This window comes from Colias eurytheme, chromosome 20 (assembly GCF_061535395.1).
Source record: "Colias eurytheme isolate Ceu_HAF_F1 chromosome 20, ilColEury1 Martin Lab GWU primary, whole genome shotgun sequence".
In the NCBI taxonomy this organism is placed as follows: domain Eukaryota; kingdom Metazoa; phylum Arthropoda; class Insecta; order Lepidoptera; family Pieridae; genus Colias; species Colias eurytheme.
Window position 1 is genome coordinate 5,554,370 of NC_142999.1, and position 23,255 is coordinate 5,577,624.

Genomic DNA, 23,255 nt, shown 5'->3' on the forward strand with positions numbered 1-23,255 from the left:
CACATTTAAAAAATAACTAACATATCATCAAATTCACATAACTACCTAAAAGCGTAACAAATATGAAATAACCCACTAAAACATTAGTTAACCATAATTATTAAAAAAATAAAAGTATAATATATAAGTAATAAAGTTATTACTTATCTTTTACGGGGGTTTATGTTGATGAAATTTCACGTATCTCGATGACACAATAAAAAAGTCATCGGGATACGTGAAATTCCATCAACATAAGTCTAAGTAAAAGATAAGTAATAACTTTATTACTTATATATTATACTTTTATTTTTTTAATAATTATAGTTAACTAATGTTTTTAGTGGGTTATTTCATATTTGTTTCGCTTTTAGGTAGTTATGTGAATTTGATGATATGTTAGTTATTTTTTAAATGTGTCTGGCTAGATGTAAGAACCATGAAAACTGTCTGGCTCTTAAGGTAATGTCTTTTTATAGGTCCCCAAGTAACATATATAAAATTTAGCTTTTAAACTATAATGAAAGTTAGGTACAATTTTATACACCCTTACTACCTGTTTTCTGCCAAAGTAACCACAACCCAGACTTGATAATCGCTAGTCGTTCTTATCTGTATCGGAGACATATACAGAGAAACTTTCAACTTTCCGAAAGAAAGGAAAGTCTGGCCGTCGTGGGCTCTTATATTAAAAGTTACACACCCTGAATTTTTATTCACATACTTATATTTTTTATAAGTAATATTTGACAAGTATTGGTCACGGTCATCCCTTTTCGACGAGTTACCTTTTACGATATACGTAAATTCATTTCACGATACATTTATTTAATATTTCATAGGGTTTATAAGTAAGGAGCTCTATATAGAAGAAGAAAATAAAAATCAATCAATGTAAGTATAATGCTATATTTGCAAGGCTAAACCCCAAATGTTCACAATGCAGTACATGTACTTGTTTTCCCAGCGAACAGTGCAGGTGCCGTCCGTCGCCGTGTCCCAGTAGTAAGCAGCTGCTGTGTGCAATCCGGAGCCGTTCTTCTGAGTTACAGTCATCCTCACTATTAACATTTCGAAATTAATATTTTTTTTTGTTTCATTTATTTAAAACTAGCTGTTTAGTGTCCTTTTCTAATTTACGAAATACGTTAATTTGAAAATTATTTAATTATACGTATGAGTAGTTAGGTAGTTTATTATTCAAGAAATTTACAGCAGATGTCGCAGTGTTTGTTTACCTACAGTTCGCATCTGCTCATACGCTATGATCAAATTATTAAAGCAAAATACATACTGACTTCAAGCGACAATCATTAATCAACTAACTTAAAGGGAACTTGTCTTCTCATTTTGTGTTTATCCTGTGTCAGAGAATTGGCCATAATTTATTATTTGTTTATGACTTATGTTTTATTCAGAATATTTGGAATCGTGACTTACTTATGTATTTAAATGGCTTATTGAGTTTATTCAGCCTGGCTAACGTCTTTTCTGTGATAACAGTTATCCATTGAGGAGCTCTTGAATGGCTGTAAACATTTCCTCCCAAACATAGCTCTATATTATCCCTAACTAGTTTCTGGACTTCCTCTACATTAAAAACTAAGTCCTGAAAATATAAAATTATAAGTTGACTAATTCATAAAATTAATCATATACATTTATTTATTTATTTAACCTTAATTTTAACTTTAAGTTACCTCTTCATCGTCCTCTTGCGCCATAATATTATATAGAGTTTTAGATTTTGTACTTGTTTGTAATGCTCGCTAGGCTCTAGGCGTGCAAGAATTTTTATTGATTGACTTCAAATTCGATTAACTATGGAATGGTGTCACTTACTGATAATTAAATATTAGAATTTATATAAAACCTATTTATATAAACACGAGTATAATCTATAAATATGGCCTCTGTACACGGGTAGTCTGTGGGTAGAGTACGTACTAAAATTCTGTAGAATGTGGGTAGAATCAAGGTAGAATAGAGTAGTTACTAGTTAGTACCTTGGGTGAGCTACTCTACCACTTTCCTTCCCCCACTTTGGCGTCCACTTTACTCTACCAACTTGACCTATATAAACGGTTAGTAGAGTAATGAGTTCAGCCCTCTTTACAGCATGTGCATTGTGTATCTAAGTTACATCTAAGTTTTTTGCTAAGTTTTAGGATTTTTATTATTGATCTAAGCTTAAAAATAACATGAAGTGGTTTAAATCAGAAACTTTAAAACTAGTGGAGTTTTACTCTATATGTACCTAACTATTATCCGAGTATATCAGAGAGCGCGAGTCAATAAGGCCACAGGGCCACATTCACACGGGAGGCAGCTTTAAAATTATTTAAAGAGAATTTCATCAAAAATTGGACCGTATCAAAAAACAAAAAATAAAAATTCAGTTGAATTGAAACCCTCCTTTTTTTGAAGTCGGTTGAAAATATACCACTTGAGGTTTTCAGACAAGTAACACTAGTAAAAAAAAATATATTTTGATCTTTTCATCCGTCTATCTGTTGTCCGGATTGTGATGAAAACATTTTATAATTAGTCTTCAGCAAATTATAGGCTAAAATTTATTTTGAAGGATTTAATTTGATTTTTATCTACGTACGCGCGAACAATATCTCGCGTATCTATTGACGCGTCCCGTTTGCGACGACAACAATTCAAAAAGACTTGTAGCTTTGACGTCATTCAAATAGAAAAATATAAATATAGTCTATCGAAAATTCACTCAAGTCTCAAATCAAATGTCAAGTGTAGTAAATTGTGATTTGTGTTTTTGCTTCTTGGAATGTTTGTATTGTATTCTTTCGTGTATTACTTTCGCACGTCAAAAAAATTCTCAAGATTAAAATAATAGCGATGTGTTCATAATATGGTGTCCTAGTTAAGTGTATTGTTAATTTGAAAGCTGGTTAAATTAATGGAGTTGAAGGTCTGGGTCGAGGGGATACAAAGGATTGTTTGTGGAGTGACGGAGACTACCACTTGCCAGGTTTGTTACTTTATTTATTATTGGAATATAATCGAATTTATCATAATGTTGTTGATGATGCAAAATTCTCTATGCGACTTTGAAATTACTTTTCACTTGTGATGTTTGTGCTTCATTTAGAACACTAAAATTTTACAGGATGTAGTCTTTGCACTTGCTCATGCTACAGGAAAAGTGGGCAGATTCACATTAATTGAGCGATGGAGAAATAATGAAAGGCTTCTAGCTCCACAGGAATATCCACTTAAGGTATTTCAATTCATGTGAACTCGTATTTAAACACGAAACCATAATCTATGTTGAATAAAAAAAATATATATATTTATACAGTATAACTTTCCAATCCATTTTGATATACATTATTTTATAATATCTTCACTAAAGAAAAAAAGAGGAAGAATGTTGCCTTAAACAATAATGTAAGTGTAATAATGTTTGTAATGTTTTAGATTTTAATGAAATGGGGTGAATATTCAAATGACATACAATTTATATTAAGGAGATCTGATAGTAGCGACAACCAAAAACCTTTACCACCTAATAGTAATTCTAAATCACCAATTGGAAATGGGTAAGTACTCAATTTTTTTTTTATCTGTTAATAATTTTGTCTTACAATGTTATAGAATTCTTTATAAGAAAACATTATTGAAAAATAGTTTTTGAATGTTTAAGTCTTTGATATCTATAATTAATCTATTCTGTACTTATTTCAGCAGCCAGAATAATCAGCCAACTCCAAACATACAAGATAAACAAAACTCACCAAATAGGACAAATTCTTCCGCCTTTAACAATGTAAATAATATGTCACCTAGTAATATTGGTGTGGTGAAAGGTGTACAACAAAATAAGACGCCAGAGTCACACAGTCCTGTTATGAAGGATGTACCACCTTATAGGTAAGTCCTTATTACATAATGATAAATACAAAATTCCTGTGATATATTATACTATTAATGTTATAACACACACATTATAATCGTCAGAATCTATAAAGCTGTGTGTTTATTAAATTTCCTCTTAACACTTACCTAATATTTAGTTTAATTTTAATATTTGGAAATATAATAAAATATACACTAAATAAATTAAAAATTCTGGCATTTGGTATGATTACTTATCATTTTCTATGATTTATCTCTATTTTCCATCATATCAGCATAGATTATTATCAACATCTTTCAAAAGATTCATACAATTTAATGTTGTATTATAAAAAATGGTTATGATTTTCTATATGCATGTTTTATTTTAATGTGCATGGGTAATGTAAGGTCTGCAAAAGAATGTTAATGTTAGGGGGTTAGCCGTTAGGGGATATCTTCACATTTAGCATGCCACATATTTTGCATGTGTACCATCATTTAAAAATAAAATAATCTTGAAAATTCTCAAAACTTTACAACATAATATAACAAATTATGTATAGCCACTAACCTACTTAACACTTAAATTTACAGAATTAATATTCCAGATATCTGGTCTCAATAAAGTTTACAGCCTTAATATAGTAACCAGCTAGTTAATATAAATTAGTTTAGATACAAATTGCATGAAGGAAACAAAAACTTTTCACCCAGGGACCCCCCACCACCATACAGATCGCCGCCGCCGCCGCAGGGGCTCCGCAAGTCACCGAACCGCACACCTCGCTCCAACCACATGTCTCCGGAGACTGATGATGAAAGGAATCCGGAAGCAGTCAGCTATAATACTCAGTATAGAGAGCTTGTGTCGCTCGTCAATTATCAGAGGGAAAAGCTGTCGAGTCAACAGGTTGATTTGATTAAGGTATTTTGTCTCTATGTCTTCTTGTTTAGTAAATATCATAAAATATGTTATCAATAAAATTGGTGGTTAAAACTTGTTAATTATTTTCCACTTCTAGAAATACAAAATTCTAATCCCTGTTTTTATTACTTTTATATTTCACAAATAACAATTATTTTAGAAAATAGTTGTTTTAAATCTAAATGATTTTTCAGTATGATGCAGAAATAGGCTACTGGGAGAATAAAGGTCGAGAGCAGGAGAGACAAGTGGAACTGCTGCAGCAACAAATAAATTCAGCTGATAATCAGCTCCGGATAAGTACAGAACAGGTAAATTATTATTTAAAGTCAAGTTATTCTTGTTTTAATATTTTTGTTGCTGTTGCATGAATATTAAAATCAAAGATTAACTTCACAATAAAGATAAAATTTAATCAAAAGCTGTTTTTTTTTTATTCCCTAATCTGACAAATTATATGTTATGAGATTCTTTAATATGATGTATTATTCATATTGTATTTCAGGTTCAAGCATTAAATTATGTGGAAGAAGAAACTGATATAGTGAAACAAAATGAAAAGACGCTCAAAGCTGAAATAGTGTTAGTTCGCTCCAAACTGGCCAATTGTGAAACTGAACTGTTGCAATGTAAGAATAAAATAAGGAAGCTAATGGAAGATATTCATAATGAACAGAGGGTTATAAGCAGTCGGCATCAAGAAAATAGGTAATAAAAGAACATAATTAAATTATTGTAATGTTACTTTGTGTATCGACCGCCTCCTTGGTACAGTGGTTGACGCGTGAGCGTAGAACCGAGGGGTCCTGGGTTCGATTCCCGGTGGAGACGAAGAAAAAAAAATGTCTCGGTCTGGCAGGACACAGAAGGCTGATCACCTACTTGTCCCTAAAGAAAATCGATCAGTGAAACAGATGTATGAATAATGCATCTGCCCCTTACTCCACTACGGGGACACGGGACTTAACTTACTTTGTGTATTGTTTTATTTGTATAATCCCTAAGTTTATAATTCGTCATTATAACTGTGCAAGTTTATTTATGTATGTTTTGTACAAAATCAGTTTAAAATGGCTTGTGATTTGGTCACAATAGTATTATAAACAAGAGTGTCTATGTGGTTATTAATACTATTGTTTGTAACATCTTCAATATCAATTATCTTTAATCTAAATTACTACATATAAATAACAATTTACAGACAAGCATTGGAAAGATCAATGCTTGCAGAGATGGAAAGTCTGCAAACTCAGATACAGCAAGCGAAACACGCCACTGAGATCAATCACCTCACTGCGGAGAATTTGAAACGAGAGGTTTGTATGTTTGTATTGATTTTTTGCGTTTATTACCTTGTGTTATATTTGATGTTCGTGTTATAAGAAAAACTTATTAATGTAGATTAACATATAGATTTTAAATAAAAAATTTTACTGATTTTTTTTCGTTCAAATGTTATTTGTACAGTTACACACCTAACTTATGATGAGCGGTTAATTTTTGATAAAATCGCGTAAATAAAAAACTAATAAATTGAAAGTAGTAGAAGTAGAAGGAAATATGTGGAGGATTCTTAAGTAGGTATTAGTTTAAAATTATATTTTATTAAATACAATAGGTTGGAGTACTAGAAACGGCTATAATGGAGAAGAAACGGCAAGTGGAGCGGCTCGTGCAAGAAATGAAGGAGGCCAACCTGCAGAGCCTTGCCGGCAGTGCTGATGAACTAAGGCATCCACTTGATGGTAATATGATCATTGACTACATATTATATTAAACTAGCTGCTCCGCGCGGTTTCACTCCTGTTGATCGTAGCGTGATGATATATAGCCTATAGCCTTCCTCGATAAATGAGCTAAGAAAAATAAGCGCGATAAATAAGCTATCGAAAGAATTTTTTAAATCGGACCAGTAGTTCCTGAGATTAGCGCGTTCAAACAAACAAACAAACAAACTCTTCAGCTTTATAATATTAGTATAGATTATAAAAAAATATGAATAGTATGTACATATTATGATGTTTATTTATTTATTTATTTAGCCTTTTAAACTGGGTGAGGATAGTTTTTTTTTTTTGACTGTATAATTTTCTTAGTGATTTTTATGTATGAATTATTTTCTATAGAATATCTCTCAGCTCAGTGTGCCTTCTGGCAAAGGCCTCCTCCAGTAGTTTCCATTGTTTCCGGTCTTTGGCTACTCTCCTCCAATTGGGTCCTGCGGTAAGTTTAAGCTCATCTTCCCAGCGCATATGTTGACGTCCTCGACTTCTCTTGCCATCTCTTGGATACCAGTTAGTCACAATTTGGCTCCATTTTTCTTGTCTAGATCTCAACATATGGCCGGTCCATCTCCATTTTTGGAGGTCTATTCTTTCCAGGATATCAGTCAGTTTTGTTTTCTCTCTTAATTGCAGGTTACTGATTCGATCTTGCCTTTTTGATCTTGTGATGCTCCGTTCCATGCTTCTCTGGCACTTTGCTAATTTTTCTCGATGGTATTTGGTAAGGGACCATGTTTCGCAGCCGTAGGTTATGCAAGGAAGGATACAGGTGTTGAATACTTTTCTTTTTATTGCCATGCTGTGATCTTTTGATTTTACAATTTCCTTCAGAGACCAAAATCTCTTCCATCCATTAGCAATCCTTTTATTTAGTTCCTTAGTTGTTTGGTCTCTTGGGGAGATTATCTGACCCAAGTAGCAATATTCGTCGACATATTCTATTTGTTGATCTTCGATTACAATGGGATCCATTACCGAGTTGGTCATCAGTTTTGTTTTTGTTATGTTCATTTTTAAACCCACTTTCGAGCTCTCTTTATTTAGAGATTTGATCATCTTCCCGAGTGTCTTTGGATTTTCTTCCAGAAGAACAAGATCATCCGCAAATCTTAAGTGGTTTAGTTTTCTTCCAGCTACGTTGAGGCCTAGGTGCTCCCAGTCCAGATTACGAAAGACGTTCTCCAGAACTGCTGAGAACAACTTCGGCGACATTGGGTCACCCTGTCTAACTCCTCTCTTGATTCTGAATTCTTTACCCAAGGCTTCCAATTGGATTTTTGCTTTGCTGTTTGAATATATATTCTTAATAATGTTGATATATGAAGCAGGTATACCTTGCCTTCGTAAGCTTTCCCATATTGCTTTGTGACTAATACAATCAAATGCTTTAGCATAGTCTATAAAGGCTATGTATAATGTTTTGTTGAACTCATTATACTTTTCAATAATCTGTTTTAGTGTGTGGATGTGGTCTATTGTAGAAAAGTTACGTCTGAATCCAGCTTGCTCTATTGGTTGGCTTTCGTCTAATTTTGCGCTTATCCTGTCCAAAATGACCTTTGCGAAAATTTTGTACACATTCGACATTAAGCTTATAGGTCGGTAGTTACTGATGTCATCCTTTGCGCCTTTCTTATGTAGTAGGATTATATGTGAAGTTTCCCATTGTGTTGGTACATATCCAGATATCGAAATTTGGTTGAACATCTTGGTAAGTATTGGTACTAGTTCTTCAATAGTGCCTCTTAACATCTCGTTCCTTATTTTGTCTGGTCCCGGAGCTTTCTCCATTTTTAAACTTTTTATTGCCTTTTCTACTTCACTCTTCAAAATATCGGGTTCCCTATCTGGCATGCTTTCTGCTGTTATACTTTGAGATGGTGGTAAATTAGGATGGTTGTGTGCGTCTTTGTTAGAGTAAAGTTCTTTATAGAACGTCGTGGCTAGTTCCTGTATACATTTCCTGTTTGTGATAGTATCTTCTTTTTTCCTTAGTTTGGGCACCCACTCTTTTCCTGATTCTCTCAGTTCTTTTAGAGCTTTTCTTACACCACCTGTTCTCATTACTTGTCTCTCTAACACTTCTAATCTCTTATTTTTACGGTCTTTCCTCATATTTTTGTTGATTTGTTTGCTTATTTCAGTAATTATTTTTATGTTCTCTTTGTTTTTTCCTTGGGCCAGTAAGGATTTTCTGCGGTTGATTAGTTGGATGGTTTCATCGCTAAGCGGGTACTTGTTTTTGGTTTTGTTGGTATTAATAGTTGTAGCAAGTTTTTTTTCTAATTTTCCATAATTTACTGTGATGTCGGTTTCATTTTCAAATGTTAGTTCTTTAAAACTATCTTTTATAGACATGCCAATTCTTTTGTAATTTTCCGTGGTGGTTAGGATTGAGTTATAAGTGGTAATGTTCTTCCTTCCTTTTTTTGGTGGTAATGCCAGAATTGTACTTCTGACCATCCGATGATCTGTGTTAAAATTTAGTTTTGATATCACGCTTGTATTTGAAAACGCCTTAGGGGAATTGCTCATCATATAATCTATTTCGTTCTTATATCTGCCATCTGGTGAGATCCATGTCCATTTATTTTTTGGATGTTTTCTGAATATACTGCTGAGGAGAGTTAGGTTGTGTTCTAACAAGAATTCCACAAGCTTTTGGCCATTAGAGCTTCTTTTGCCATATCCGTATCTGCCCAAAACATACTCCTCCTCATTTTGTTTTTCCCCAACTTGGGCATTAAAATCTCCCATCAGTATGATATGGTTGTTTGTATAATTCCTGATAACTTTTGCCAGGTCGGCATAGAAGGACTCTGTTTCTGATTCTGCAGCTTGCTCAGTTGGTGCATATGCTTGAATGATAGTCCAAGTCTTTGTATAGTTTGGTAATTTAATGTTAAGCACTGCTATCCTTTCAGAGATACCATAGATGTTTTGTATTTGTTTTTTCAGAGTCGTCTTTATGAGGAATCCAACTCCTCTTTTGCCTCCCTTTTCGCCTTTGTTAAACAATATGTAATCTTGGTATTCACATATCGTTTCGCCTTCTCTTCTCATTTCACTGATTCCTAGTATGTCCCACTTTATCTCTTGGATGGCAATATTCAGTTCTGCAAGTGTATCTTGTGTTCTTAGAGTTCTTGTGTTTAATGTTGCAATATTGATTCTATTTATTTTTCTATTATAATTATAATAATCTGGAGGGTTATGGTCTACACTTCCCTCGGCGACCAACCGTGGTGGGAAGGATTTTTTTAAGTATTTTTTAAAATTATTAAATGGTTGTTTTTCCTGTTTTTGTTTTGAATACACATATTATGATGACATATTATGATGAGCGGTTAATAAATTTAGCTATTTTCTGCGGCTTAACCCGCGGTGTCAAAAAAAAATTCTCTATATAATAATTCATTTATTTATTGTAACAACATTGGTCCACTATAGCCTCCTCTAATCTATAACCTCCTCACAAAAATAACATACATAACAGTAGTGCATTCTGTTTGATTCAACACATATTTCCGAGTAAATGATGTTCACTTACACATAATTCATGTTTATTTAAAAATTATTTACAGGAATGTGCAAAGCGGGAAGTGCTAGGAGAATAATTGGATCACCGAGGCAACTAGAAAACGCAGCTCCTACTAATAAAAATCCACATGGCGTCTGGGTTTAAATGTTACAGTTTTTCAAAACATTATTAAAACAAAGTTACTAGCTATAAAAGGTTTCTCATAAAGGTTTAAAAGCGTATAGAATTATTAATAATATCCCAATAACAGAAAATAAATATATTTAAAATTTTTGAGCATATTTTGTGGTAATTTTAAAAGTGCAAAAAATATTTGATACCTATTTATTTATTCCCTATTAGAGATGTGACTATGTTTTGTGAATGAACATTGTTCATTTTATAGATGTTTTACATCAAGAAGAAAGTATTATATTTACTCCCTATCATGATTTTATACTGTTATTAATCTATTGCGCCTCTTATGGTTATTAAATAATAAAGATATATTCAGTATACAAAGTTGAAATCGAAAGGACATTTTTTAATCAGACAAACAATGAGTATTGTACCAGATGTAGTATTTATTTCCTATAGGTAGACTGTACTCTGCTGTGTTTAATCTCTATTTAAGCTATGTGTTCAAACTTGTGTCATATAATCACTGTCACAAACTATATTTTGTATTAGTTTTAAGATGTTTGTACTTAAAGCATTTTATGTAATCGTAAAAGTATTATTCTTGCCTTTTTTATTGTAATATTTGTGAGCAAAATTATATGGTAGTTTTTGTTTTATAAACGTACAATTTTGCGATCATTGCTTCTTTACGTAGCGGCATTTAAGGAAATGTGTTTTATTCTCATTTGAATGTAAAGCTCGCCTTTGGTACTCTTTTGTTTTTGCGGTACAATTAATATCTGTGTGATTGCAATTATGTTTTATAAAATTGTATTTGGGAATCGTAAAATATAATTTGAATCGTTTTTTCTAATTTGAATTTGATTTAGGGCTTGTGTTCGTTTTGTATACTTACTGGTTTTGTTTTTCTACATAATAACAACATAATTTTTATTATATTTACGAGTGATTTTCTTTTGGTTTTTCCCTAATCAATTATGCCGTGCGTTGTGCAATGTGCCATTATTATTTTAGATTTAGTAGAAAATAAATTAATTTATTGTACAATTGTCAATTATACTTTCAGTTCGAATTTTTTTTCGATTTAACTATCAACTTGTCGATTTTAATGTTAATCAATAGTTTGCAATATGTAATTAAATATAATAATAATCTAGTCGGAAATATAAGCCATTGCAATATTTTATCAATAATGAACAAATTCTTATACATAATATTATCGGCCTAAATACATTGAATTTTAATTAGTATATTAGATGTCTTTTTAAAAAGTAATTTTCAATCATATTATAAAATGTTTTACATTATTATATTCTGCATGGTTACTAATAGGTAGATGATTGTATATTCAATATTATAGAATAAAGTGAATTTAGAAAGATATGTTGTTTTTGTTCTCCTCCTGTATTTTTATAATAATTAGTAATATGATAATTCGATTGGCGATTGTGATCCAATTATTGCGGTCCCGAACAGTCGTGTTCGAACAAACTCGACCCGCACACAAAATCTCGCTCAAATCATAGAATGTAATGCAGCGTATTTACCTGTCCCTTCTTCACGCCTAAACAACCGCATCGATTTGGATGAAATTCATTAGCTTGTGTGAAAAATGGCTAAAGCATGCTAAAGGAAAGAGAATGTCATTCCTGTAATGTATTTAATATTCATTGATCGTATTATTGTGGACATTTTTTTTTATTTCAAAACTGATAACGACTGGTACCATAGAAATCTAAATAACAAGACTGGTACATACGCTCGCTGATCACTCCGATACAGTGGTCAGTGGACGGTTTTTTCCGTTCTACCTATCTAAAAATTTCTTACTGCCCCGTTAAAATATACAGTATATGTACAAGAACTATACAGATTAATTTTCTCGAATTATCATATCGTAATCGACTTGTCGATTAAGAAAGAAGTGAGAAGCGTACCTACCGTCCAGTAGTAACGATTTTTCGTAATAATATGTGGCATCATGAAAATTGGATATGGAATTTTTGAGATCCCAGAAAATGGATGATATTTAGATAAAACTTTTCTGGGATGTTGGTGTAGGTAGATGTACCTTTTTTAAAACAACAATCTTTATACAGGGTGTCCCACTGTTGGTATACTAAGCTCAAAGGAGGTTATAGTTTTGCATACGCTGAGTACGTAAAAAATACTTAAAAAATTCCAGACGCATTTTTTTTTCAAATAGATGAAATCTTAAAACTCTATGTGTACACCCATAGCAAGCAACCCGCCCATTTTTGCCACTAGCACGTGAGCTATCGTTTAAGATTATGTTTTCATAGACAAAATGCTCACATTAGAGAAGCGGTATATGACGGCTGCGCGAAGCTAGAGAAGAAAACATGGATTTTCAGGAAAAAAATATCAAAAAATTTTTAACGTAATTTTGTTGTTTATGTATTTTTTACGTGATCAGTGTATGCAAAACTACAAGTTCCTTCGCGCTTAGTATACCAATAGTGTGACACCCTGTATAGTAAAGAAATGGCGCTGTTTGAAGAATTCTTGTAATTTTGAAATATGTAATCGTTACTTATTCAATTTTAGTGATGGTCTGATGAGGTATAGGGATCAAAATAAAACAACACGTATAAATTAAATCTTATTTAAAATGACAAAATTAATCTGTTTACGTAAACTAATTATCTTTATAGGAATAATCTATAAAATAACTATCATAAATGCGCATAATTACGCTGTACTTCACATTATCGCAGCGTACAAATATTTACAAATAAGTTTACTTCCATCGAAGAGCACTTTATAAAAATTGCGAAACTCTCTATTTCACTAGAGATTCTTATATTAAATCTTATTAATGTACTTTTATATACATCTGAACAATAAAAATTATTAATTGTAATCACATTTGAGAATTCTTTACGTCATGAATCCTGAGTGAATGAAAATATTTTTCCAAGTTAAGGAAGTAGATGAGCCCACACTTTATTCAATTTTAAAAATCTTTAACATTACGAGGGTTTAGTAATCGCCTTTAGGCTATGCTAAAATCAATAAAAAACGGCTCGGCTAACATCCTTAACTTTTTAGTAATATTTAAATAAAATTAATTCGGTACTCAGGTACAGCTTGGAATGGAGTAACTACTAATCAGTTACAGAAATATGAATCACGAAACTCTATCAATTTTTTTGTTCATTAAATCGCATAGGAAATCTTTGTTAGCTGCCACTCCATATGTTTTCTATGAAGATTAATTTGTAAGATAACATTCAGTCATTCAAATATAGATTTTAATATTTCTCAAATTGTGTAGTACCTAATATTAAAAAGTGGTTATAAATTATTATCGACTATCTCAGTATCGTAAATGAAATAGTTTTACTGTGCGCGAGTGAGATGGTGTTATTGCCGTTTCTCGTATATAAGAGTGGGATAGTAAGTTTAATTAAAGTTTATAGGAGTGACAATTTTGGGAACCAAAATTATTTAATATTTTATTACATTACATGCCAGTAATTTTCACCTACACCTGAATATAAAGACTCTTAGATGTGTTATATAAGTAATGTAAGAATGCGTGAGTGTAAATGGCATATAAAGACTTACATATTATGCTATATAAAATAAATTGCAATTTCTTCTTGAAAACAATCAATATTGCTATAAACATCGAGAATATTATAAAGATTATTGCCAAACAAACATTGCTAAGGCATCATTTGTTATGGAAGACTCGATATTTCAATCTTGAACATTTCCAATGTTTTAGTGCGATAGTGTTTCTTAATATTCAGGTACAAGAATAAATATATTACTGTATAAAAGGTATGACAAATGTACAACAACCTACGATAGCATTATGACCATTTACTTGCAAAATCACATTCAATTTAAAATACTGTTGCAATCAACTTTTAATTATGAAACATAAAATTCTACTCGTAATAATTTAACGCAAAAATATACATATTTATTTATTAGCAAAAATCTCAGTTCCGATCCACTGTTTCAAACTACACTGTATCCATTCCGCATAACCTATATCACAACCTTACTTCTTTTTCAGTGAATGCTATGCTTTTTCTTCTTTTTCTCGATTATACCTCTCCAACTCTTTGAGGAACTGTCCTTTTGGTTTCATGACATTGGGTCTGTCTCCCCTGCATTTAGGGCAGAACCATTTGCCTTTTGGTTTAGTTGTGAGTGAGACGCAGGAGAAATGGAACCATTCTATGGGGCACAGGTCATTGTCGCATAGGATCATTTCTCCGAACGATATTTGGTCGCACAGACAGTATCTGGGCTCGTCTGGGTCGATAGCGTCTGCTTCTTCTGGCGGAGTCTCTGACCGTTGCGCCGCTTGACGTGCTTTGCGTTTCTTCTTCTTGCCAATACCTGAATAAATAGTACAATAATAAATACATGTCAACAGTGACAGCATTGCTTATAAGTAATAACATCTACTTGAATTATGAAAGTATTGTTATGTTTTGTAGTTTTTATTAAAAAAAAATAAGCTTGATGTATTTGAATATTGTAATTGCCCTATGTAGTATGTACGCATAGAATATCATTTAATATTTTAATAAATAATTTAACTTTACTTGTTTGCAAATTAAAACAATTAAACTACGGTACATATATTGATTTAGATCTATTCAACTTCTATTATGCATTCAGTTACTTCTAGTTCTCTAAGTTGAAAAATTTAACTTTAAACAGACACTCTTTTCACAATTTGTTGATAGTTTTATAAAATACTAGCATACCGCCCGCGGTTTCGCCCTCTTTGTCCTTATAAATTATATACTAAAACTTTCCTCTTGAATCACTCTACCTATTAAAAAAAATCGCATCAAAATCCGTTGCGTAGTTTTTAGGATTTAAGTATACATAGAGAGATATAGGGACAGAGAAAGCGACTTTGTTTTATATTACGTAGTGATAACAACAAATTTATGAGTCGAAATATAACTTTTCACTAATCTATAGCATACTATCAAACCGGGCGAACTCCGTTTCGCCACCAGAGACACCTTTTCTTTGCTATAAACCTCACGGAGTCCGAGACCTTTCCAACGAATGCAAAACCGTGGAAATCGGTTGGTGCGTTCTGGAGTTATAGCGCGTCAGGAAGGAAAACCTGACTTATTTTATATAGTACTAGCGGTCCGCCCCGGCTTCGCCCGTGGTACATATTTACGTTTTCTCTACATAAAAACCATCCTCGTACTTCAAGGAATATAATAAAAAAAGAATTATCGAAATCGGTTCAGCCGTTCTCGAGTTATGCGCTTACCAACACATTTTGCGATTCATTTTTATATATAAATATGTATGTATGTTATGTGTGTACTGTGTCGCACTAACCCTTCTTATGCGTGGTGTGCGTGTGCCGCTCGCTGTCCCGCTCGCTCGAGTCGGCGCCGTCCGTCGCCGCGCCGGCCGCCGTGCGCGAGCGACGCGCGCGCTTCGACCAACGCTCACCTGAGTTTTAGGAATATTATAATTGCATACATACTATCAATAATTTGTATTATTATTTGTAAATAGTAATGTAGTGTAATCTTATTTCTACAATCTGTAGGCAGAAAATCTATTTTTGTGATTGTGAGTGCATTTATGAAAGAAGGCTATAGGATATCACGCTAAGATCAATAGGAACCGCATATAAATGAAAAATGTTTCAAAAATATTCTTTTTGAGAGGAGATGAAGTTTTGTAGGTCAGCTAGTTCATTAATACAACCATTCTTTTTACAACTCTATCATGTAGGAGTATTTATAAGTAAATCATGGTCCAATGTTTGATACTTTTGGTAATATTAAACATACAATTGTTACTTACTAGTTGCTTTAAACAATAAAAGATATTCTTTATCCTATGAATACTTAGTAATTTCTTTCTATATACCTAATGTTACATACTAAGGAACTAATAGATCAAGAGCCCACGACGGCCAGACTTTCCTTTCTTTCGGAAAGTTGAAAGTTTCTCTGTATATGTCTCCTATACAGATAAGAACGACCAGCGACTATCAAGTTTGGGTTGTGGTTACTTTGGCAGGAAACAGGTAGTGAAGGTGTATAAAATAGTACCTAACTTTCATTATAGTTTAAAAGCTAAATTTTATATATGTTACTTGGGGACCTATAAAAAGACATTACCTTAAGAGCCAGACAGTTTTCATGGTTCTTACATCTAGCCAGACACATTTAAAAAATAACTAACATATCATCAAATTCACATAACTACCTAAAAGCGTAACAAATATGAAATAACCCACTAAAAACATTAGTTAACTATAATTATTAAAAAAATAAAAGTATAATATATAAGTAATAAAGTTATTACTTATCTTTTACTTAGACTTATGTTGATGGAATTTCACGTATCCCGATGACTTTTTTATTGTGTCATCGAGATACGTGAAATTTCATCAACATAAACCCCCGTAAAAGATAAGTAATAACTTTATTACTTATAATATTATACTTTTTATTTTTAATAATTATAGTTAACTAATGTTTTAGTGCGTTATTTCTAATTTGTTACGCTTTTAGGTAGTTATGTGAATTTGATGATATGTTAGTTATTTTTTAAATGTGTCTGGCTAGATGTAAGAACCATGAAAACTGTCTGGCTCTTAAGGTAATGTCTTTTTATAGGTCCCCAAGTAACATATATAAAATTTAGCTTTTAAACTATAATGAAAGTTAGGTACTATTTTATACACCTTCACTACCTGTTTCCTGCCAAAGTAACCACAACCCAAACTTGATAGTCGCTGGTCGTTCTTATCTGTATAGGAGACATATACAGAGAAACTTTCAACTTTCCGAAAGAAAGGAAAGTCTGGCCGTCGTGGGCTCTTATATTATAAATTGAATATACTTTAATTCAAAAATTTGACACAAAAAAAATATTAGAATTGAATATAATAGGAAACGGAATTTGTGTGTAAAGTAAGTTATTACAAGAAGTATGTAAAACAGCAATATAAGCTTACACACAAATTACTCAAAAAACTAAAACCTGATAATCAAATATCTTCCTGTAAAAAGTATAATCCATGTGAATAATTTTAACTCATAGTTTATAAACCTGCATATTTTGTTTCACACCATTTACTTACCTCAATGAAAATATATGACTAAAGCGAGATATTATTATATTATATAAATTTATAAAGAATAGAAAAAATTCGATCACGAGGCGGGTCTCGAACCCGCATCCTTTCGCGCCATTCCGGGGCGGATGCCTGACCAACTCAGCCACTCGTGACCCGCCAGAGCAATCGAATTTATTCTATTCTTTCAGTTTTATGTGTCTGAAGGGACACACCGCGCGCCATCTATTGAGATGATTAACAACCATTTCAACCAATATGAAGCACTTTTCAGTGAATACAATATTGTAACGATGGAACACAACCATTTTTGTTGAATTTATATTAATTAATTAATTAATAATTAATATAAAGCATTTGAATGCCATAAAACCAAAAATATAAATTCAACGAGATATTATTACTAAGTAAGAACTAAACTCACCTCCACCCTTCTCTTTCTCCGGTTTCTCTTTCTCCTTTTCACTGGTTCTTTCTGGTGGTGGTGGCGGTGCACTCTGCTGCTGCGTCTGCTGTGTGCTCTCTTTCTCGTTCGATCGACTCTCGGAGTTTGCTGTCTGCTCTTCTTTTGCTGTACCGTTTGTGTTAACTTCTAGACATGATACTGGGAAAAAAAGAAATTGTAAATTACTTGTTTTCAATATATTAAATAATTTGAGCAGTATGAAGTTAGGTTCTATAAACTATATTGCTAGTTCTTAAATAATATTGTAAATAAAAAATGTTTACAATATCTATAAATAAGTGAATGTGGGGCAATATTCAGTTTAATTATTGATGAATATATCATATTTATTAAACTTACCAAGCTTCTTGTGATCAGCATCAAGTGATCTCTGTTTGTTGTCAATGAGGTCTTGTAACAGTTGAACTACTTGTAACTTTTCATCTCCAATCTCTTGAGCAGCTACCAAAGCAGCTTGTAAGCGCAATGCCGCACGCCCACGGCGCTTTTCTTCTGTATTTGGACCGATACATACTGCCAAGTGAGTCTCTGCATCTCTTAGGCATTCTAATAATAAAAAAAATTACATATTATTATAAAAATTCTTAATGAGTTTAATATTGTTATGCGAAGGAGGTTTATTGTTACTTTACACCGCTTTTTAGTGGTTTTTAAAAATAGAAAGTTAAAGAATGAGCAATATATCCATAGACAAATTAGGTAATTTTACTTTACTGAATAAATGTTGTTAAAATGTTCCGAAAACATAGTTTAAAGTAGTTATATCGCGAAACTAGTGTATTAATAGCGAAGAACTATGTTATTTTCGTCCATGGCTATCGAGAGTCGACTATATACCAAAGCACGCGTCTATAATTGGCAAAAAAGCCTGTGTCAACAAAAAAGTGAAAGAGTATTTTAAATCGATGCAACTGCTTTTGAGACTTGATATAATGTTAGATCTATCTAAGATGTTGACATATTATTAGAATACGACATTCAGATTACCTCTGTAAGTAACATCTAACTCTCGCATACGCGATAAATGTCGTTGCAAGTCATTAGGCAGATTATCGACGATATCTAAGTAGTTCTCAACGTAAGTTGCCGAGAGCAACGCTTCGGTCGACGTTTGGTTAAACATGATTATACCATTTGAGCACTTTTCATTATTTAATACACAAAGAAGCAGAAAAGTATCTTATTTTTAAAACGAATAACAACTACAGTGTTGCCACATGCCAAATCGATAAATCTGGATATAGTAGTCTAAAAATCTGTATAAAATCTGTATGAAATCAAACCGTAAGCTGTTTAAAATCTGAATGGTATGTTTGTTAAAGAAAACATTGGATTGTACTTAAAACTTTATTGATTAAAAAAATACATACTTTTATTCATTTTATTAATCAATTTCTTGTGAACTTAAAACATGGCTCGTTATTCAATAATTGTTTTGTCAAAATTAGCCCCTCCATCGTTTCGGTGCCTAAATGGTTCCTGGTTTTTGTTTTAATTAAATTAATAGATAAAAAAATCCTTTCATGTACCTAATCAGAAAACGTAGTCGACTCGTAATCATCGTAATGAACGAATGATTGATTTGCAAACATTAAAAAGAAACAAATACATTCATTCGTTAACAAAATACATGTTTCGGGAAATCCCCAGAAGAATATACAATTATTGTTTGTTTGTTCCGAGGGAAATCCCCGATGTACGCCATGAATGTTGCCGGATTTAAACAACTGTATAAAAATAATATACTTCGATAATGGATTATTTTATCATAGTAGTGTCCCTTTCCAAAAAAGGTTTTAACAAATGTATAAAATTTACTTTGCTTATCAATTATTTTATCATAGTTAGTGTCCTTTACCTAAAATCTGTATAAAAGTAAAGCCAAATCTGTAATCTGTATAGTGGTCTTAAAATCTGTATAGATACAGATAAATCTGTATATATGGCAACACTGAACAACTAGACTAGTCTCAGTAGCCGTCAAATGGCCGTCAGTCCATAGTCGTCAACAATGAGTTGCCATTTATGTAATCGATAATTTCCTTATTTTGGTAGATTTATTACAATCTTCAAATGGCAATACATAATAAATATAATTAGAGTAACAAAATAAGGTTCTTATTTTTTTACAGTTAACAATTATCGACATAAATTTAAAGATTAAAAATGGTTAGTGTGTTTATATTGGTTATTTGAGAATGTGTATCGACAAAAGCAAACATATTTTTTAAATAATAGTGTACAAGACTAACAACACTTCTAACATCATTTGAATTATTCTTTCATATATATAATTAAACATGTGAAAATGTAGTACATTTTATATTAATTGGATTACTAAATAAAAATATACCTATTCTGGGTAAAAGATCTATACACTGGCAACATTATCAAGCGTCATACCAGAGACAAGGACGAGTAATGTCATTTCTTATTAGCCAATGACATTATTGGTTTATAAATAAATAACAAGTATTTGTTATTGTTTTGAAAAGAAATAGTTTTATTATGAAATCATTATTTTACATTAAACATTTAATAATATGATGTTTTACAAATCAAATTATCAATAATATTTATATCTAGGTTCCAGTGGCGCCATCTGTTAGTTTTCATAAAATGGTACCTCAAAATAATACCTTTGAATGCTACTAATCCTACTATCCTAAATCCTACTATCCTGTAATATGATAATAATAATATCATATTATTATTATCATATTACAGTCTACGAAAAATAAATATTCTGAAAGCCAATGATGAAAGCAAAAATTGTTAGAACTTAGAATGTATTTATCTTGTAGCTTGTGCCTTGTGTATCGATATTTGTTACTTTTATTTGTATACGTAGTATATTATTATTAGTCTGTGCTTTTATCCACGTAGTATATTATTATTAGTCTGTGCTTTTATGGGTGAAAACCACTGAACGGATTTTAATTTTGTGATATAACCATAGAGTAATATAATATATACGGGTATATATACGGGTAGTGGATATAACCCACGTTCTAAAATTTTTACATTGTATTTATAGATGCGTACTATAATATACCTAGGTATCTACTATGAAAAGTTTAGACTAATTTACTGTATAATATAAATTATGATTTTTTTTTCATGATAGAATTTAGTTATAGAGATAATAGGTAGATAATCAAGAGATAATAATGATAATTAGATATAAATTAGGTGTGTGTCACGTCGAATTATATTTGATGCGGTAGGTACTTACCATGTACTTACCTGACAAACTTGCGTTAAGGTGAGTATCGACTTCGCGCTCCAAGAGATCGAACATTGGCGCGCGCTCCAGCCGCGTGAAATGGATACCAGTTTGGAACGCGCGCCAAAATGTTCGTTGGAGCGGTCGAACGCGGAGCGGTCCGTTCCGTCGGGTGTCGGTTTTTTACCGCGCATCAAACGTGGCGCGCGCGCCAATGGAGACGGGTTTGTCGTATTTTTTGTGTTTGTTGCGCTCCGAGTAATAATTGTGGATAACCAAAGTTGCCGTAAATTAATTCAGCTATATGGTACGAAAGAAGTTTTGTGGAACAGTAAAATTTCTTCGTATATAAATCGCTGAAGATGCTTGGAGAGAAATAAGTAGTGAAATGGGAGTCCCTGTGCCGGAGTTAAAGAAAAAAATGCTGCTGCTGCTCGTACACGCGCTTAGAGCTTCCATGATGAACGGTCAAACACTGGAAGAGTTGCCACGCGCGCCAGGCGCGCTTAGTTGATATACTTCAATTATTTGGAACGCGCTCCGCGGAACGCACTCTCGGCGCGGTCATTCATGGCGCGCGCGCCAGGAGCGCGAAGTCGATACCCAGCTTTATGCGTCTACATTTTGGGGTCTACCAAGTATACATTAGTAGGTAGTTGTACAATGCACATTGTACATGTACATAATATGTCATGTAAGGTCTTAAAGGACAAATTAGTAAATGTAAAGAACCTTAGTTGGTACGAGGTTTGATTTAGGATATAATGACTATGACAAAACGTTGTTAACTGTGTTATATATGGGAGTGTTTCAAGTTAATTTTTTAGATATTTCTCGTTATATTTTTAAAAGTTATTATTGTCATACTTTCGTTATCAGTTAAAAGTTTTTTGATATTTGCAATAGTTACGGAATAATCGCCTGTGCACACTTAACGATTACACCCTGTGTATCATCACGCTAAGACCAACTGCAACAGGAGCGGAGCCACGCGGGTGAAACCCCGAAGCGCAGCTAGTAATAGATAATAATAGATTTAAATTATAATTTCCACAATTTTTTTTGCTTGGTGTTCCAACGTTAAAAAAAATTATACAAATTAGGTCCTGAGTCTGTTTGTGTTCTGGGTTTTACGAGCAATGTCATGACCTCTGATACCTTGGGTTTCTATTAACATTTATTTCCAGTTATACTCCTAAATACCATATTTAGGTACTGTTATCGTTTGTAAGACAGTACCTACCTATATTGATTTTGTATGGATTGTATAGTATGAACCTATATACCTACTACGTATCTTGTGCAGTTGCCTAGTAAAATATTTTCATTTATTTTTCGGGAAAGTGTCTAAATATATCTTTACATTTCTTCAGTGCGTGTTGTTGCCAACAAACAAAAAAGCTGGACTTATTTTAACGAATTTTTTGTGTGATGGTTTTTTAAGCACAGACTAAGTAATAATAATATACTACGTAATACCTACGTATACAAGTTTTAAGAATGGTAAAGATTTAATAATTCGAACCCGAGCAAAATCGCGGGCAAAGAATAGGTATAAACCTAACTCCTTTTGTTCAATCTTGAATTGGCTTTACAATCAATAAAACTATTATATATTCATACAAATAATTGCATAGAAAATCAGGGTAACGGTGTTAATTAAAGCATACGAAATACGTGCTTGAACTAAAGCTTATATAAATCACAATTTAAAAGTGTATTAAAAAGGAGCGTGTGTTGCATAAATAATTAACTCCTTGTTTGCATTCACATTAGCGCACCCACGCACAATGGGTAAAATATCTAGAAGGTAGAATTAGATCAAAAATACAGTAGGTAATAAGTTTATATTATGCCGAGGTCAACTGCAACCTACATAAGTTTCGCCCACATTTCCTTGTCATAAACATTAAATTTAAGGAGACAGTTTGCTCTGCAGTTTCATTGAGGCTGGCACGTTATTTTGTTTATATGAAAATTATTGTGACGTCTTCAAAATTTGACACAAGTTTTAGTCGTTTTTGATTAGTTTTGAGCTTAGATTTGGTAGTAGTTGCTAAATTATTTGTGAATAAAATAATAAAGGTTTGAAATACAAATGTCATCTACACTTATATTCGTCGGGCTGCCGGAGGACTCGAAGAGCTCAATCACAAAGTAAGTAAGTTTTTATATCCTCATGACTGTCTGTTTGCAATAACGACCACACCTCAATAAACTCTCTCTCCTCTGT

The 23,255-nt window shown here is 32.4% G+C and overlaps 4 protein-coding genes across 6 annotated transcripts in view; 2 read left to right on the forward strand and 2 right to left on the reverse strand.

The window, feature by feature from the left end:
• Positions 1 to 872: 872 nt before the first annotated feature.
• On the reverse strand, positions 873 to 2,235 carry LOC149899678 (dynein light chain Tctex-type 1-like). Its single transcript, XM_090113821.1, has 3 exons — positions 1,680 to 2,235; positions 1,420 to 1,588; positions 873 to 1,040 (listed from the first exon to the last, which is right to left on the reverse strand). Exons 1-3 carry the CDS (start codon positions 1,701 to 1,703, stop codon positions 886 to 888), a joined length of 348 nt encoding a protein of 115 aa, XP_089969947.1. The 5' UTR covers positions 1,704 to 2,235; the 3' UTR covers positions 873 to 885.
• A 501-nt stretch (positions 2,236 to 2,736) lies between these two features.
• Positions 2,737 to 10,383, forward strand: RASSF8 (ras association domain-containing protein 8). Of its 3 annotated transcripts, none has more exons than XM_090113823.1 (10): positions 2,737 to 2,977; positions 3,116 to 3,226; positions 3,427 to 3,548; positions 3,697 to 3,879; positions 4,561 to 4,771; positions 4,966 to 5,082; positions 5,277 to 5,479; positions 5,973 to 6,087; positions 6,390 to 6,516; positions 10,140 to 10,383. In XM_090113823.1, exons 1-10 carry the CDS (start codon positions 2,906 to 2,908, stop codon positions 10,238 to 10,240), a joined length of 1,362 nt encoding a protein of 453 aa, XP_089969949.1. In that variant the 5' UTR covers positions 2,737 to 2,905; the 3' UTR covers positions 10,241 to 10,383. The 3 variants fall into 3 exon arrangements, with proteins under 3 accessions (XP_089969949.1, XP_089969950.1, XP_089969948.1); XM_090113824.1 differs by having other exon boundaries at positions 3,694 to 3,879; positions 4,582 to 4,771; positions 10,140 to 10,382; XM_090113822.1 differs by having other exon boundaries at positions 3,694 to 3,879; positions 10,140 to 10,381.
• Positions 10,384 to 12,826: 2,443 nt separating this feature from the next.
• Positions 12,827 to 19,008, reverse strand: LOC149899680 (inhibitor of growth protein 2). The gene is made up of 5 exons (XM_090113590.1): positions 18,784 to 19,008; positions 18,136 to 18,342; positions 17,755 to 17,934; positions 15,572 to 15,688; positions 12,827 to 14,596 (listed from the first exon to the last, which is right to left on the reverse strand). The coding sequence occupies exons 1-5, from the start codon at positions 18,917 to 18,919 to the stop codon at positions 14,274 to 14,276; spliced, it is 963 nt and encodes a 320-aa protein (XP_089969716.1). The 5' UTR covers positions 18,920 to 19,008; the 3' UTR covers positions 12,827 to 14,273.
• Positions 19,009 to 23,047: 4,039 nt separating this feature from the next.
• The window catches only part of Jupiter (microtubule-associated protein Jupiter), a 105,629-nt gene continuing 105,421 nt past the window's right edge, over positions 23,048 to 23,255 (forward strand). The window contains exon 1 of the mRNA XM_090113592.1: positions 23,048 to 23,179. Coding sequence (XP_089969718.1) covers positions 23,121 to 23,179 — 59 coding nt within the window. The 5' untranslated portion in view covers positions 23,048 to 23,120. The remainder of the gene's footprint in view (positions 23,180 to 23,255) is intronic.